The sequence below is a fragment of the Suricata suricatta genome, chromosome 12, assembly GCF_006229205.1.
Source record: "Suricata suricatta isolate VVHF042 chromosome 12, meerkat_22Aug2017_6uvM2_HiC, whole genome shotgun sequence".
NCBI lineage: Eukaryota > Metazoa > Chordata > Mammalia > Carnivora > Herpestidae > Suricata > Suricata suricatta.
In genome coordinates, this window is record NC_043711.1 from 24,773,128 (window position 1) to 24,787,508 (window position 14,381).

Here is a 14,381-nt window from a genome sequence, read left to right on the forward strand (position 1 = left end):
CCTGAACACCCTTTGTGTGTGTATTTGGGGATGGAGGGCAGACATTTCAAAGCATTCAACGTTTCCCTGGTTTTATAAGATAAGGGATAAGAAGCACGGATTTAAGGACAGATACCATATGTTTTCACTCATAGGTCTAACAGGAGAAATCTAACAAGGGACCATGGGAAGGGAAAAGGGGGGTGGGATGAGTTAAGGAGGCAAATCATGAGAGACTCTTGAATACTGAAAACAAACTGAGGGCTGAAGTAGGAGGGGGAAAGGGGAAGGGTGGTGATGGTCATGGAGGAGGGCACTTGTGGGGAAGAGCACTGGGTGTTATATGGAAACCAATTGACAATAAAGTATACATTTAAAAAAATAAAAAAATTTAAAAAGCACGGATTTTAAGACAATGGCCAATTATTGGTAAATCCAAATCTCAGACTCTTTTTGAGATTTACCAAGGGTATTAGAATTACAAGACCAAGTATGTCGTCTCAGAGAACCACAAACTTTAGAATCTTTTTTTTTAATGTTTTATTTATTTTTGAGAGGAGAGCATGAGTGGGGAACGGGCAGAGAGTGAGGGAGAGAGAAAATCCCAAGCAGGCTCTGTGCTGACAGCAGTGAGCCCATTGTGGGGCTTGAACTCATGAACTGTGAGACCATGACCGGAGCTGAAGTCGAACACTCAACCAACTGAGCCATCCAGGTGCCCCAAACTTAGAATCTTAAAAAAATATAAATGTCTCGTTTTATTTGGACTATGTAAAATTTTAATTTTCTACTGAGTACTTTGAAATATGTGTAATTGTTAACATTCTGAAATTTTGGTTAGATTACCATGAAACCACTAACCACATTCCATTCAACCAGGGCACACTGAAGTGACCAGACTATTTCTAATCTCTCTCCAGTCAACTCAAAACTAAAATTATATATACACACACACACATATATAATATATATAAAATCCTTTACCTGTAAAAAGTTCAACCGGGCTAGAAAATCTGTGATATAACTTCCTAGGGGTTTAAGACTCGGGTATGATCGTCTGGCCCATATTTCCGGAACCTTTCCAACAAGCAAACTGCCAGAGAGTGCCTCCAATGCAGAATCCATTACAACCAAGCCCTTGATAGCTTTATCAAGGTCCTGTAGAGTATTGCGTATAGTTCTAATTAAACTGCAAGGAAAAGAATCATATTATCAATGTACATACGATGGTAAATATCAACATACTATGTTTCCAGAAGAAGAAATCTCACTCACAGTTTTATGGGAGTGTTTCCCCAAAGGTACTCACCTCCCTCCTGGTAATGGAAGGTATTTTTAGGTGATACTCAGATGAACCTTTTTTTTTTTTTTCAGTTACTTTATTGAGTTTGAGAGAGACAGAGAGAGAGGGGCAGAGAGAGAGGGAGAGAGAGACTCCCCAGCAGGCTCTGCACTGCCAGTACAGAGCCCAACACAGGGTTTGAGCTCACAAGCTGTGAGGTCATGCCCTGAGCCGAAATCAAGAGTTGTTGGATGCCTAACCAACTGAGCCACCCAGGCACCCCTGGATGAAACTTCTTCATTTTAATCATTACATAATACAGAAAATAGTACAAGATAGCCTATCAAAATTGTTGTTTTCTGGGTATTATGGCTTAAGACCAGGCTAATTTAAGCAGAGGATGATTTTAGGAAAAATATTAGGTAAATGATGTTACAGGTGGCCTGAAAGTATGGGAAGAGTGATAAACATGTAATGCAAAGGCTGACCTTTGTGAAATGATGCATTAATGCATAACACATATATTCACTGACGCACTGGCAAAGACTGTTTCTCACATGGGCCCAAGCTGCTGAGACCACCACAAGTATACCTGAAGTGAGGGTTGTGGGCTAGAAGCCTAAGCAGCAGAGCGATAGGATGCTAGTACCTATAAATATATGTGGTCTTTGTATAAAAAATACCTAAGGTCTCATAGTGTTTTAATATGTCTTGTTTTTAAGTGTCAGCAAGTCCTGAAACCCAAATAAACTTGAAAACACCTTAGAAAATTCATAACCAAAACAACTTCTCCATTCCTTAAGCCATATTGAACTGTAGAAAATCCAATGAAAACATTCAAAGGGGCACCTGGGTGGCCCAGTCAGTTAAGCGTCTGGCTCTTGCTTTCAGCTCAGGTCATGGTCTCACGGTTCATGAGTTTGAGCCCTGTGTCAGGCTCTGCTGACAGTGTGGAACCTGCTTGGGATTCTCTCTCCCTCTCTGCTCTCTACCCCTTTCTCACTCTCTCTTTCAAAATACAGAACCATTTAGGGGCACCTGGGTGGCTCAGTCGGTTAAGGCTCCGGCTTCGGCTCAGGTCAGATCTCACGTTGGTGGGTTCGAGCCCCGCATCAGGCTCTGTGCTGACAGCTAGCTCAGAGCCTGGAGCCTGCTTCCGGTTCTGTCTCCTTCTCTCTCTGCCTCTCCCCCTCTCAGGCTCTGTCTCTCTCTGTATCAAAAATAAATAAAACATTAAAAAAAATTTCAAAATACAGAACCATTTAAAAACTTCAAAGCAAAAATTTGTTTGCTCTCAAGGATACCTAACCAACCTAGGTTGGACTCAAGAAGAAAAGGGAGGTGTGCATGTGTCACGTGGCGGAACAATGACAAAAGATGTAACTACAGGCTCAGTTAACGTTCCTTTGGTCTTGAGTTCCTGAGGAGAAATTGTGACGAGTGAATATTTTCACCAGTAAAAATAGACCTCATTTCCGTAATCACGTTTGCATTCTAAAAGATATCCTTGCTCTGGAGCAGAAGATGATACAACTTTAAAGAGTGAGAGTAGATCTTAAGGAAATGTCAAGTTGGATAATTTTTTCTTAAAATTTTAATGTATGTCTTTTTTTTTTTTTTTAATCAACTTGGGTTGGTTGTCCTCTGAACCAGCAGGGGTAGAGATCCTTACTTGTTAAATCTTTCCATTTCTTGTACCAACACAGTATTCATGCTCTCTTCATATCTCACAGGATACTTCAGGAGGGCTGTTTCGATGTCAAAATCATTTGGCAGCTGAGAGAATGGATTTGGAAGGTCACATATTATTCTCAGAATGGGTAATTCACTTCATTCAGCTGTCCTGTCGCTAACAGCCAGCACTAGGCAGTTACTGTGGGCTGGACACTGTGCTGGGTACTTCCTGTACATGATCTCATTTCACCCTTACCTTACACTCTCAGGGGGCCATTATCATCTCCATTATGCAGAGGAGCATATTCAAGCACAGCTAACCCTTGAACAGTGCAGATTGGGACACCAACCTCCCCCCACACCTTATAGTTAAAACTCCACATATAAATTCGACTCTCCAAAAACTTTATTACAAAAGACATTTTGATGTTTATTTTTGAGAGAAAGAGACAGACAGTGTGAGTGGGGGAGGGGCAGAGAGAAAAAGGGAGGGAGACACAGAATTTGCAGCAGGTCCCAGGCTCTGAGCTGTCGGTACAGAGCCCAACACAGGGCTCGTACACATGGACTGCAAGATCATGACCTGAGCCAAAGTCAGACGCCTAACCGACTGAGCCACCCAGATGTCCCTTCAAAAACTTAATTATGGTGATGGTGGAGGGCACTTGAGGGGAAGAGCATTGGGTGTTGTATGGAAAACAATTTGACAATAAAATATTATGAAAAAAAAAATAAAATAAAATACAAAAAAAAAAAACTTAATCACTAAAAACCTATTGACCGTAAGCCTTAGCAATAACATAAACAGTCAACACATATTTTGTGTGTCATATGCATTCTGTACTGTATTCTTACAATAAAGAAAGCTAGAAAGAAAATATTAAGAAAATCTTAAAGAAGAGACGGAACATTTATATTACTGTGCTTTAGTTATAGAAATAAATTCACATGTAAGTGGGTCCATGCAGTTCAAACCCATGTTGTTTAAGAGTCAACTGTACAGAGAGGTTAAGTTACTGCCCAAGGGCACACAGCCAAAGGGCTATCCATGGGTCTTCAAGAACATGGATTACGGGTCAGGCTCTGCTCTGTCAGAATACTTAACACTGAAATACGGGGACAATTATAGTATTTACCCTGAAGGGAAACTGTAAAGATCTGCATGGTCAATCATAATCCTTTTAAAGTTCCCTTTGTAATTGTTTATGGAATTTCAGACAGAAAAAAGAGGAGAGGAAAGAGTACCATCCCACTCTACCTAGTGGGCTAAATACTTCAAGCTATATTATGAAGGAAAAAACAAAAAGGTGTAGTTGCTAATTTAGTGCTGATCTTATCTCCCCTGTGCCCCCTCACTTCCTAAGATACAGATTAAAAACTGTTCACTCCTTGAACCAGCAAGTTCAGACCATTTCCTCCAGTTTTTCAAAAGTAAATCCATTATCTTTGGAAATGATAGTAAGTCGTATGTTCATTCACTCATCTACAACTATAGTTACTAACAACCTACTATGTGCCATCATGCAAAGCATTTTAAATTCATGTTTTTTTGTTTTTGCTTTTGAGAGAGAGCGTGTGTGCACACATGAGCTGGGGAAGAGCAGAGGGGGAGAGAGAGTCCAAAGCAGGCTCCATGCTCAACACGGCGCTCGACCTTAGCCAAAATCGAGAGTCAGCTGCTCAACTGACTGAGCCACCCAGGCACCCCAAATTCATGATCTTTTAAATGTTCACAAGAACCTTATACAGTTGGCATTATGATCACCACTTCCCAAATTTGGGAACTAGTGCTCAGAAAGGCAAAGGAGCTCACTCAAGATCCTGATGCTGCTAAACTGGAGTGTTCAGATTGCCATTCCAGTGCCACTTTAATATACATTATAGGCATCATATTATAAATTAAACATCACCTTGTTGAGAATATCTTTGGTAATTTCTAATAGAATCTGGTCAGTGCTCCCTGAGGATCCTGTCTGTTTGGAGCCTCCTTGGGTGAGAAGCAAGGACTCGAAGAGAAGTTTGGTTTGATGCAGATCTTTGGAGATATCCACATTTTCATGTAATCCAAATATCTCGGGGTGCTGAGTAAACGGAAGTTTCTACCAGAAAACAGATGAAGCAAGAAGCATCCCATTTTCACCTCATACAATAATTCATAAGGTAAACACACGCAGACCCAAAAGGGTTAAAAATCAACTCAACATTAAGCCACAAGGTTTTAAACTCTTCCAATTTAGTATTTTCTTGAAACAAAAGAAACAACTGAAAGTTGATTGAAAACCGGACTACTCGGCTAGCCCTCTACGTTACAGGGGAACATGTCATGATTTGCTTTTAGAAAAAAAATCACACTTAAATCTAACCCCATTTTCAGTGACATGAGTTACCTTAATGAATTCAATGTAATCATCGTAGGAGCCTTTGGGAGGTGCAAAATAGTCTCCACTGGGAGAAAACTTGTAATGAGTGTTTTCAACGATTTGCGGATTATAAAAGTCCGCCAGCATGGTTAAGAGGAGGCGTCTGTCCCAATCGTCCGTCACCCTGCCTCCATAGTTACATTCCCCAGTCAGGTAGGAGATGGCTTCAAACGGAATTGTCTCGTACTCATTTATAAATAACTGAAACAAAGGAAAAAACGGAGTGAGAAAAACCTTAAAGCCTTTCGCATCATTTCCATTTTAAGATGAAATTAAGTATCTGTCAAGATGCATAGGGGTGGCGTTAAGAGACTCATCTGTCCCCATGAGTTACCTTTGGTGGGATGGCTGGTACGGTTCATGTTTGTTTTAAATTACTCTGCTTATCTTCATCTTCCAATTTTGGGGGTGGGGTGGGGAATAAACATGTATTGCTTCTCTAATAAGAAAACCATTTAACAAAAAAAGATGACATGAAAATTATCAAGTCTTTTTCATATGTACTTGGATAATTTGCCCCTGTTTTAGGCTACTGATTGTTAATTGGCGGCAATTTTGTCCCCTAGGGGATATTTGGCAATATCTGGGGACATTTTAGATTGATGGTTGGAGGTGCTACTGCCATCTAGTGGGCAGGACAGGACAGCTGCCCTCAGCAAGGAGCTATCTGGCCCCCAATGCCAAAAGCACAAGGCTGAGAACCAGGTGCGTGGCTTAGGGCACTGTTCGCAATGTGATAAAAACAAATCAGTTCCAAACTTCAGTGCCCAATCCTGGCTCACACAGTATGACACCATTTACAATAGCAATAAAAACGGGAGCACCTGGCTGGCTCTCAGAAAAGCATCTGACTCTATCTCGGGGTCATGAGTTTGAGCCCCATGTTGGATGTAGAGGTTACTTTAATAAACAAGACTTTTAAAAAGTAATAAAAACACTAGGGGTGCCTGGGTGGCTCATTTGGTTAATCCTCCGACTTTGGCTCAGGTCATGGTCTCACATTTCGTGGGTTCAAGCCCCGCATCAGGCTCTGTGCTGACAGCTCAGAGCCTGGAGCCTGTCTCCAGATTCTGTGTCTCCCTCTCTCTCTGACCCTTCCCTGCTCATGCTGTCTCTCTCTCTCAAAAATAAATAAAAAGATTTAAAAATTTTTTAAAAATAAAATAAAAACACTACTATTTGCATAGCTTTTATATTGTCTTGCTCATCTCCCAATAACCCTGTAAAGTAGGAAACTGAGTCTGGGAAATGTGAAATGATGTGAAGGCCTGAATTTATTTCTTCCAGTTCTAGGTCCTCCACATTTTCCTGTAGACAGGAATTTTGGTAGTATATGTATTGGAATGGTATAAGTAAATGGATGGGAACTTTTTCTTGCTCCTGAAAGTTACCTAATAGTGCAGGAATTATAGCAGAAATGGTGCACAGTTAAAGAAAAATATCTCTAAATTATCCAGGGCCAACTTAAAAGAAGATACCATTCTTTGCTGGAGACTGTCATGTTTTCAGGAGGAAGAGAAGTGTCAAGAAATATGAGCAGAAGACAGAGAGAGGGAAGGTGGTCTTTGGGAGAGTTGTGGTGAATAAGTTATCTGTGAGAAAGGAGAGTTTCTCCCTTTCTTCTCTTTGGGGGAGGGAAGGGTATGTTTAACTGGGTTTCCCTCCCTCCCCAAAACTAAAGGAAGAACTCACAAGAGAAATTCATGTTAAATTTATGGGAAATGCAAGGTGTAGAGATGAACAACTCATTCCTTGGTTGTCTATCAACTTAGCCATCAATTCATTCATTTACATTTTTGGAAGCAAGTGGTATTTTGCTGGTATGACTAGGAAAAGATGGCTTAAAGACCGACCCCCTCTCAGGTACCCTGTTCTTGAAGATATAAAAGATGGAGTTAATCTATGCCTTCCAGCTCCAGTGTTGGGGCCAGAAAGGTTGATGACACGTGAGGCTGCAGGCGGGGGCCTGACAAGAAGGTGGAGAATTCTCACTTGACTGGTTTTCTGTAGAATGGTTTTCAGCAAAATGTTCTCTAAGCTTGGGTTCTACCAACTAAAAAAATTTTTTTTAACCCAGTGTTTAGAATCAATGTCATTTCATCATGTAATTATAATTCGATAAGCACTAACTTCATCAGTTGTTCAGGGATTTTCAAATTGATAGGTTTGTTCTAGTTAAGGTTTCTGCCTGTTTAAAAGAAAACAGAGGGGCGCCTGGGTGGCCCAGTTGTAGAGCATCTGACTTCAGCTCAGGTCATGATCTCGTGGTTCGCGAGTTGGAGCCCCACATCAGGCTTGCTGCTGTTAGTGCAGATCCTACTTCAGATCCTCTGTCCTTTTCTTTGCTCTTTCCCTACTCATGCTCACTTTTTCTCTCAAAAATGAACATATATTTAAAAAAAAAAAGTTGACAAAATGTCAGAAGTTTCTATAAAAATTATTTGTTATGCTATAAACATGATTATATACTGATAGCCTTACAAAACCCCACCTAAGTAAAACCGAATAGCGTCAGTGGGTTTTATCAACACTTCTGGTTTCCCTTGATGAAGCTCCATGTCACAGCAAAGAAGCAGAAATATTAATACTTTTTTTCATTGTCCAGCTGGATTACTGTACTCAGTAAAATAGTACAGAAATAATGGGAAAAGTATTGGGATCGGAGAGCCTGGAGTTCAAATCCTATCTCAATGGGCAAACTCATTTCTTAGCTTTGGTTTCCTCAAAAATAGGGATAATACCAACCTTACAGGGTTGCTGTGAGGACTAGAGTTAATATAAGTAATGTGCCTAGTTCAAAGTCTGAGTTAGTAGGAATTTATAGCAGGGGTTTTTTTTGTTTTTTTTTTTTTTTTCGGCCAGGGGCTGCTATCTGAATTTCTCACATCATGAGTCTACAGAAAGTGGAAAACCCTGCCACTCACTTTTCTAGCTTCTCTTATTTATTTTTGTAATGTTTATTTGTTTTTGAGAGAGTGAGCAGGGGAGGGGCAGAGAGACGGGGAGACACAGAATATGAAGCAGGCTCCAGACTCTGAGCCATCAGCACAGAGCCTGATGCGGGGCTTCAACTCACAGACCGCAAGATCATGACCTGAGCTGAAGTCAGACCCTTAACTGACTGAGCCACCCAGGCGGCCTCTTTTAGAGTTAAAGACAAGGCCTGTGAGTTAGACTTTGAACTGGGATTTAGAGCTCAAAAAAGCAGGAACAGCAAAGAATCTTTCTTGATGACATCAGAGGGCCTGCAGTAGACCAGAGTCTGTGCGGCAGCTCTGTGAGCTGTGGTGTCTGTTACTCAACCAGGGTTGAGGAGCTGCTGTTACCAAGACATGGTGTGAACCTGGATATGACTCTGGATGCCTGGGCTCTCCAGCCATCTTGGTGTTCTCAGATCTGCCAAAGTGATTTTTCAGTAAATTCCTTTTCTACTTAGAGCTAAGTTATAGCTTTGAGCAGAGGAAGAGAGTAGAGAATAGTAAGGACCGATAGAAAGCCAACAGTTGAGGAGGGCACTCCAGAAAGAACCAGGCTCCTTGATGACAACCAACTCCAGAGCCTGTCCTTCCTCTGTACCTCTTTTTAATGTGAAATAGTCAGTTTCATTATGGTTTTAGCCAGTTTGAATCAGGTGTCCTGTTACTTGCAGCAGAAAAAGTCCTAGAGATAGTGCTTCATAAACCGCAGTTATAATTTTCTACTATTTCCCCCTTACTAGCCATGTTGGGAGGACTAAGTTTATTCTAAGCAAAGGGAATTGCCTAGGGCCTGACACACAGTGATCCTCCATCAATGTTAATTCCTTTCTAATCTTACCTGTAGTTGTCGAATACTGATCCGTAAGTCAGATTCATTAAATCCATATGGAATATTCCAACCAAGAGGACCGAATTTCTTTCTCTCTTGCACAAGGGCATGAAAAAAACAAACTCCAAACAGCAACTTCTCCCATGCCTTTAGTATAAAAATTATACAAGAGAAAATTGTGATCAGATTTCTACTAGTAAAATGAAGGGAACCAACAGTCTTTTTAATTATGATTCTATGATCATATGTCTCTGCAAACTTCTATTTAAAAACAATGCATACTATAAAAACTATTAATCGTATAACTTAAAACCTCCAAAGCTAGACAAACTTAATTAAAATGCAAAAATTCTACCATTTGCCAAAGTAGTGGCTGCTAATACTTTAGTGTTGTTCATAGATATTTACAACTTGAGTAACTCAAATGTTATCCAGACGACTCATTGGCATATGCTCACTACAACTGAGGGAACACAGTCTTTATGATAGGAATAAACCCCAATACACAGTTCCTAATTTTATGACTTTCCATGTGGAGGTCGCTTTTGAAACCTTTGTTTATTTACTCTCTCCTAGCATCTTCCTATGTGTCGGTGCTCTGGAGGGTGGCCATCCACCTCTGTGAAGACTCTTTCCCCCACCACCCCAAGAAAATTTCAAGTATGCTACCTTGATGGCTTAAGTTAGGTCATTTCAAACCTAGCTCCAAATGCAGTAAAAATCCATCCAACTACCTTCATATGATGCAGTAGTAGAAATGATTTCTATAATATTAAAGTACAAGTACAGGGGCACCTAGGCAACTCAGTTGGATAAGCATCAGACTTCAGCTCAGGTCATAATGTTGCAATCTGCATCTGGTGGGTTGGAGCCCTGCATCGGGCTCTGTGCTGACAGCTCAGAGCCTGGAAGCCTGCTTTGGATTCTGTGTTTCCCTCTCTCGGTCCCTCCCCTGCTCATGCTCTCTTGCTCAAAATAAAAAACATTAAAAAAAATACAAATATATCATGACCTTACTGAATAACTATATTCTTGAAATGTACATAAATTAAAGCATATTTTAAATAATACTGAATGAAAACTGTGGTAAGACAGTTTAAGTTTTTTTTTTAATGTTTGTTTATTTTTTAGAGAGGGAGGGAGAGAAAGACAGAGTGTGAACAGGGGAGGGGCAGAGAGAGAGAGAGAGACACAGAATCCAATGTGGGCTCCAGGCTCTGAGCTGTCAGCACAGAGCTCAATGTGGGGCTCAAACCCATAAACCGCGAGATCATGACCAGAGATGAAATCAGACACTTAACCAACTGAGCCACTCAGGTACTCCTTTGGTGAAACATCGATAGAGGAAAACCTTTTGGAAATGAGAGCAATAACTTAATTTAGGTGTATTTTCCCCATATTTTCACAGAATGGAATTTTTCTTAAGAAAGTCATAATCCTTCCACTTTTTTGGTCTGTGCTTGTAGCCCCAAAACAGTCCTGTGGTACGAGAGAAATCTTGGCGTTTCTCGCAGGAACTCAAACCCTAGATGGAGATCAGACATCACACCACCTTCTCCATTATATTGAGCTCTCTTTCTAGCTAAAACACCAAATATCCTCCTTTTCTCCCAGGCTTTCAAATAAACTTATTGCTCAGAATTAGGAGCATGCAAAAGTTATCATGAAGCAGAGGGAGACTAGCTGGCTTCCAAAGGATTCAGTTCTTTATTATCAATTCTATTCTTTTTCTAGCTCAAAGAGGCCGATGTGATAAATGGTAGATGTTGGGGTGAGGCCAGGGAACGAACTTCCCTTGGTACTGATGTTTCCTTCCACGTGTGGAGACCTCAGTGTAACATTTCTGGATTTTCTCCATCCTTGTATTAATCCCTGCAAGAGGAGGGACCTATCTGATTGATAAATTTGGGAAAAGTTAACCAGATATGCTTTGCTCAGCTTTTCCGTCTTAGAATTGAGCTTCCCTTAGGGAAGAAAATGTCCTCTGTTCCTGAGGGTGGATAAATCTGTTTAATTCTATTCAGTGATGCCCCATTGGTTGACAGGTGTCAACTACATCTTCGAACCTAGTGTTTATCAGCAACTAAGGTTAAAATTTGGTTCCCTTTAGGCACCTGAGTGGCTCAGTTGGTTAAGCCTCTGACTCTTGGTTTTGGCTCAGGTCATGATCTCAAGGTTGGTGGGACTGAGCCCCACATTGGGCTCTGTGCTGACAGTGCAGAACCTGCTTGGGATTCTCTCCTCCTCTCTCTGCCCCTCCCCCACTATATGTGCATGCACGTGCCCTCTCTTTCAAAATAAACTTAAAAAATTTAGTTCCTTGATGTTTATATTTTTTCCTGTTTCTTAGTGATGAAGAATGGGGAAAAAAGGTTGCTATTTATTTATTAGGACTCCTAAGTCCCCAATACCAGGTGCAAAATTGTTCTCCATGAGCATACTGAAAAGCATTATTAATATGCAATAATTGCTGAAAAGCAATATTAATAAAAGCAGTATCACTAGAATTTAAGTTCCACGATGGCAGATTTTGGGGGAGGTGTCTATTCTATTCTCACTGCTTTGTATCTACCACCTGGGAGAGCACCTAACACACATTTTGTGGAAAGAAAGAATAAATGATATGAAAATAGATTGCTACTCTTGGGTCTTAAACTCATTATTGGATTTTGGTGTACAAGCTAAAATATGTTCATTCAATCCACAAATATTTATGTAAATGTCTGCTCTGTGAGAGGCAGAGCACACACCGCTGAGGAGAAAATGATGAACATGGTAGATACAGTATCTGTCTTCTCAGAAAATGCCTAAAGCTTCACAGTATTTACATTCCCAGATCTTCTTACTTTAAAAACACATTTGAAAAGCTCCAGAGGCTGAACATTACCAGTTCTTTTCCCTGGCATCCCTCGAAAAACTGAGAATCAGAAATGGGATCGGTGAGGTATGATTGGAGCAGGTTTAGCCGAAGACCTGTGGGAGGCTCGTTAGTCATTTTTACTCCGTTCTGTAGGATGGTTACTGGGAACTAAAGACAGAAAAAGTAGAACATTACTCAAGATAACCAGTTTGAATCCTAAAAATGCAAACACTAGTGGGTTAAAAATAGGTTTGAAAGAGGACTCCAGAAATATTTTAGTTTGTTTATTTATTTATTTGGAGAGAGAGAGAGGTGGGGGGAGGGAGGGGCAGGCAGAGGAAGAGAGAGAATCCCAAGCAGGCTCCTAATGCAGGGGTTCACCTCATGAACTGTGAGATCATGGCTAGAGCTGTAATCAAGAGTCAGATGCTTAACCACCTGAGCCACTCAGGTGCCTCACTCTAGAAATACTTTTTGAGACGTCTTAAAGTTAAGCACTTAAGGCTTATGATACAAAAGGTAGGGGTGCCTGGGTGGCTCAGTCAGTTAAGTGGCCAACTCTTGATTTTGGCTCAGGTCATGATCCTAGGGTTGTGGGACTGAGCCATGTGGGGTTCCCCTGGGTGTGGAACCTGTTTAAGATTCTCTCCCCCCCACTCCCCCCCACCACCAGCCCTCTCTCTCTGCCCCTCCCCCTCTTGCCTGGGCTTGCTCTCTAAAGAAATAAACTTGGCAACTTGTACATAGCATATGGGGTGTTAAAAAAAAAAGTTACAGGGGTGCCTGGGTGACTCAGTCTGTTAATCATCAGACTTTAGCTCAGGTCATGATCTCATAGTTCATGGGTTCAAGCCCCACACTGGACTCTGTGCTGGCATCTCAGAGCCTAGAGCCTGTTTCAGATTCTGTGTCTCCCTCTCTCTTTCCCCTGCTTGCATTCTGTCTCTCTCTCAAAAAATAAACATTAAAAAAAACTTATACAACTTAAGAGGTAACTAAATATACATACTAAATAAACATACTTTTGGAGAAGGATAACTCGTGAGCCAAAGCCTAAAGGATGAATTACAGACTTCAGGGGTAAAATCTTCACAAATTTTTTCCAACATGGGCATCCAGGAGACAGCAAGGTGACAGTTCTGTAGGCACACCCAGGTTCCTTCTTCTGCTGCTGCTTTAATCATTTTTGTTGCAACTGGTCCCTGTCCTTGTCCCAGTGAAATAGCATGAAATTTCTTTCCAGACATCTCTTTATCGTTTGCAAATTTCAGCAGGCCTACGAGAGCACAAAACAGTTCCACTGCTTACTGTAAAATCATGAAATACGCCTTCTGCCTCAGTGTACGGGTACTTACCTGGCAGACTCTCATTACTTTCCCTTATAACTACCAGACTTACTAACTGACCTACAATCATATACGAAATGGACATTGAGTAACATGGGTCATTTATAAGTTCTTAATAGTTTGTCGTAGGTGGACTTACTGGCCATCGGATCTGCTCCCGGAGAGAGCACGAAAATTAAAGGAATGGTACAGTTTGAGTCCAAGTAACTCTTGGTCAGATCAAATGGTGGAGGCTCCACAAACTTTTTCCCTAGTTTATCAGTTACATAATTTGTTATCGCTGGAGTTATCTGTTAAAAAAGAGAAAAGACACGATCTTTAGGTAAATTTTCATTTCACGTAACAATTTTGATAGCTACTGGAAGCCAACAAAGAGTACAGTTTGAGTCTAATGGTCAAGAGAAGCATGCAGCAGTGGATGTGACTATTTGTGTTAAAAATAAGTGGACAAAGCATTTGTGTCTATGCATATTTATATGTGCATAAAGGGTAACAAGGAGCAGATAATATTAACTGGCCAAGAGAAAGGGCGTCGAGTGACCGGGGGTGCGGAGCGGGATCCACCTTTCACTGTACTTGTGTATTCGTGGGATTCAAACACTGTTTCAGTTTTGAGCCACAAGAATTTAAAGTAAAAGAATGATATTCATCAACAGTAGCAGCAGAAAATAAGTACAGAGAGGTAGTAGATACCATTTTTTAAATGCTAAGCAACTTTCCAAAGTAACACTGTAGGAATCTGGGGGAGGGAGGAGAGATCACCACAGACTTCTGCAGTCCTGGCGGAGATGAGGAAGGAGGATGGAATCTTCAATATGAGAAATTTTGTGTAGTTGTGAGCAATTCTGTAGGTTTAAACAGTGGAAGCTTCATAGCAGCACTGTCAACAATAGCCAAAACATGGAAAAAGCCTAAATGTCCATCACCTGATGAGTGGATCAAGAAGATGTGGTATATATACACAATGGAGTACTACATGGCAATGAGGAAGAATGAAATATGGCCATTTGTAG

The 14,381-nt window shown here is 40.9% G+C and overlaps 1 protein-coding gene across 1 annotated transcript in view; it reads right to left on the bottom strand.

Annotated features, from left to right (window-relative positions):
- The window catches only part of DNAH12 (dynein axonemal heavy chain 12), a 169,930-nt gene that overhangs the window by 9,268 nt on the left and 146,281 nt on the right, over window positions 1-14,381 (bottom strand). Inside the window, exons 62-69 of the mRNA XM_029917884.1 lie at window positions 13,508-13,658; window positions 13,045-13,298; window positions 12,050-12,190; window positions 9,172-9,309; window positions 5,323-5,556; window positions 4,846-5,034; window positions 2,934-3,037; window positions 964-1,168 (exon numbers count right to left, since the gene is read on the bottom strand). Coding sequence (XP_029773744.1) covers window positions 964-1,168; window positions 2,934-3,037; window positions 4,846-5,034; window positions 5,323-5,556; window positions 9,172-9,309; window positions 12,050-12,190; window positions 13,045-13,298; window positions 13,508-13,658 — 1,416 coding nt within the window. The remainder of the gene's footprint in view (window positions 1-963; window positions 1,169-2,933; window positions 3,038-4,845; window positions 5,035-5,322; window positions 5,557-9,171; window positions 9,310-12,049; window positions 12,191-13,044; window positions 13,299-13,507; window positions 13,659-14,381) is intronic.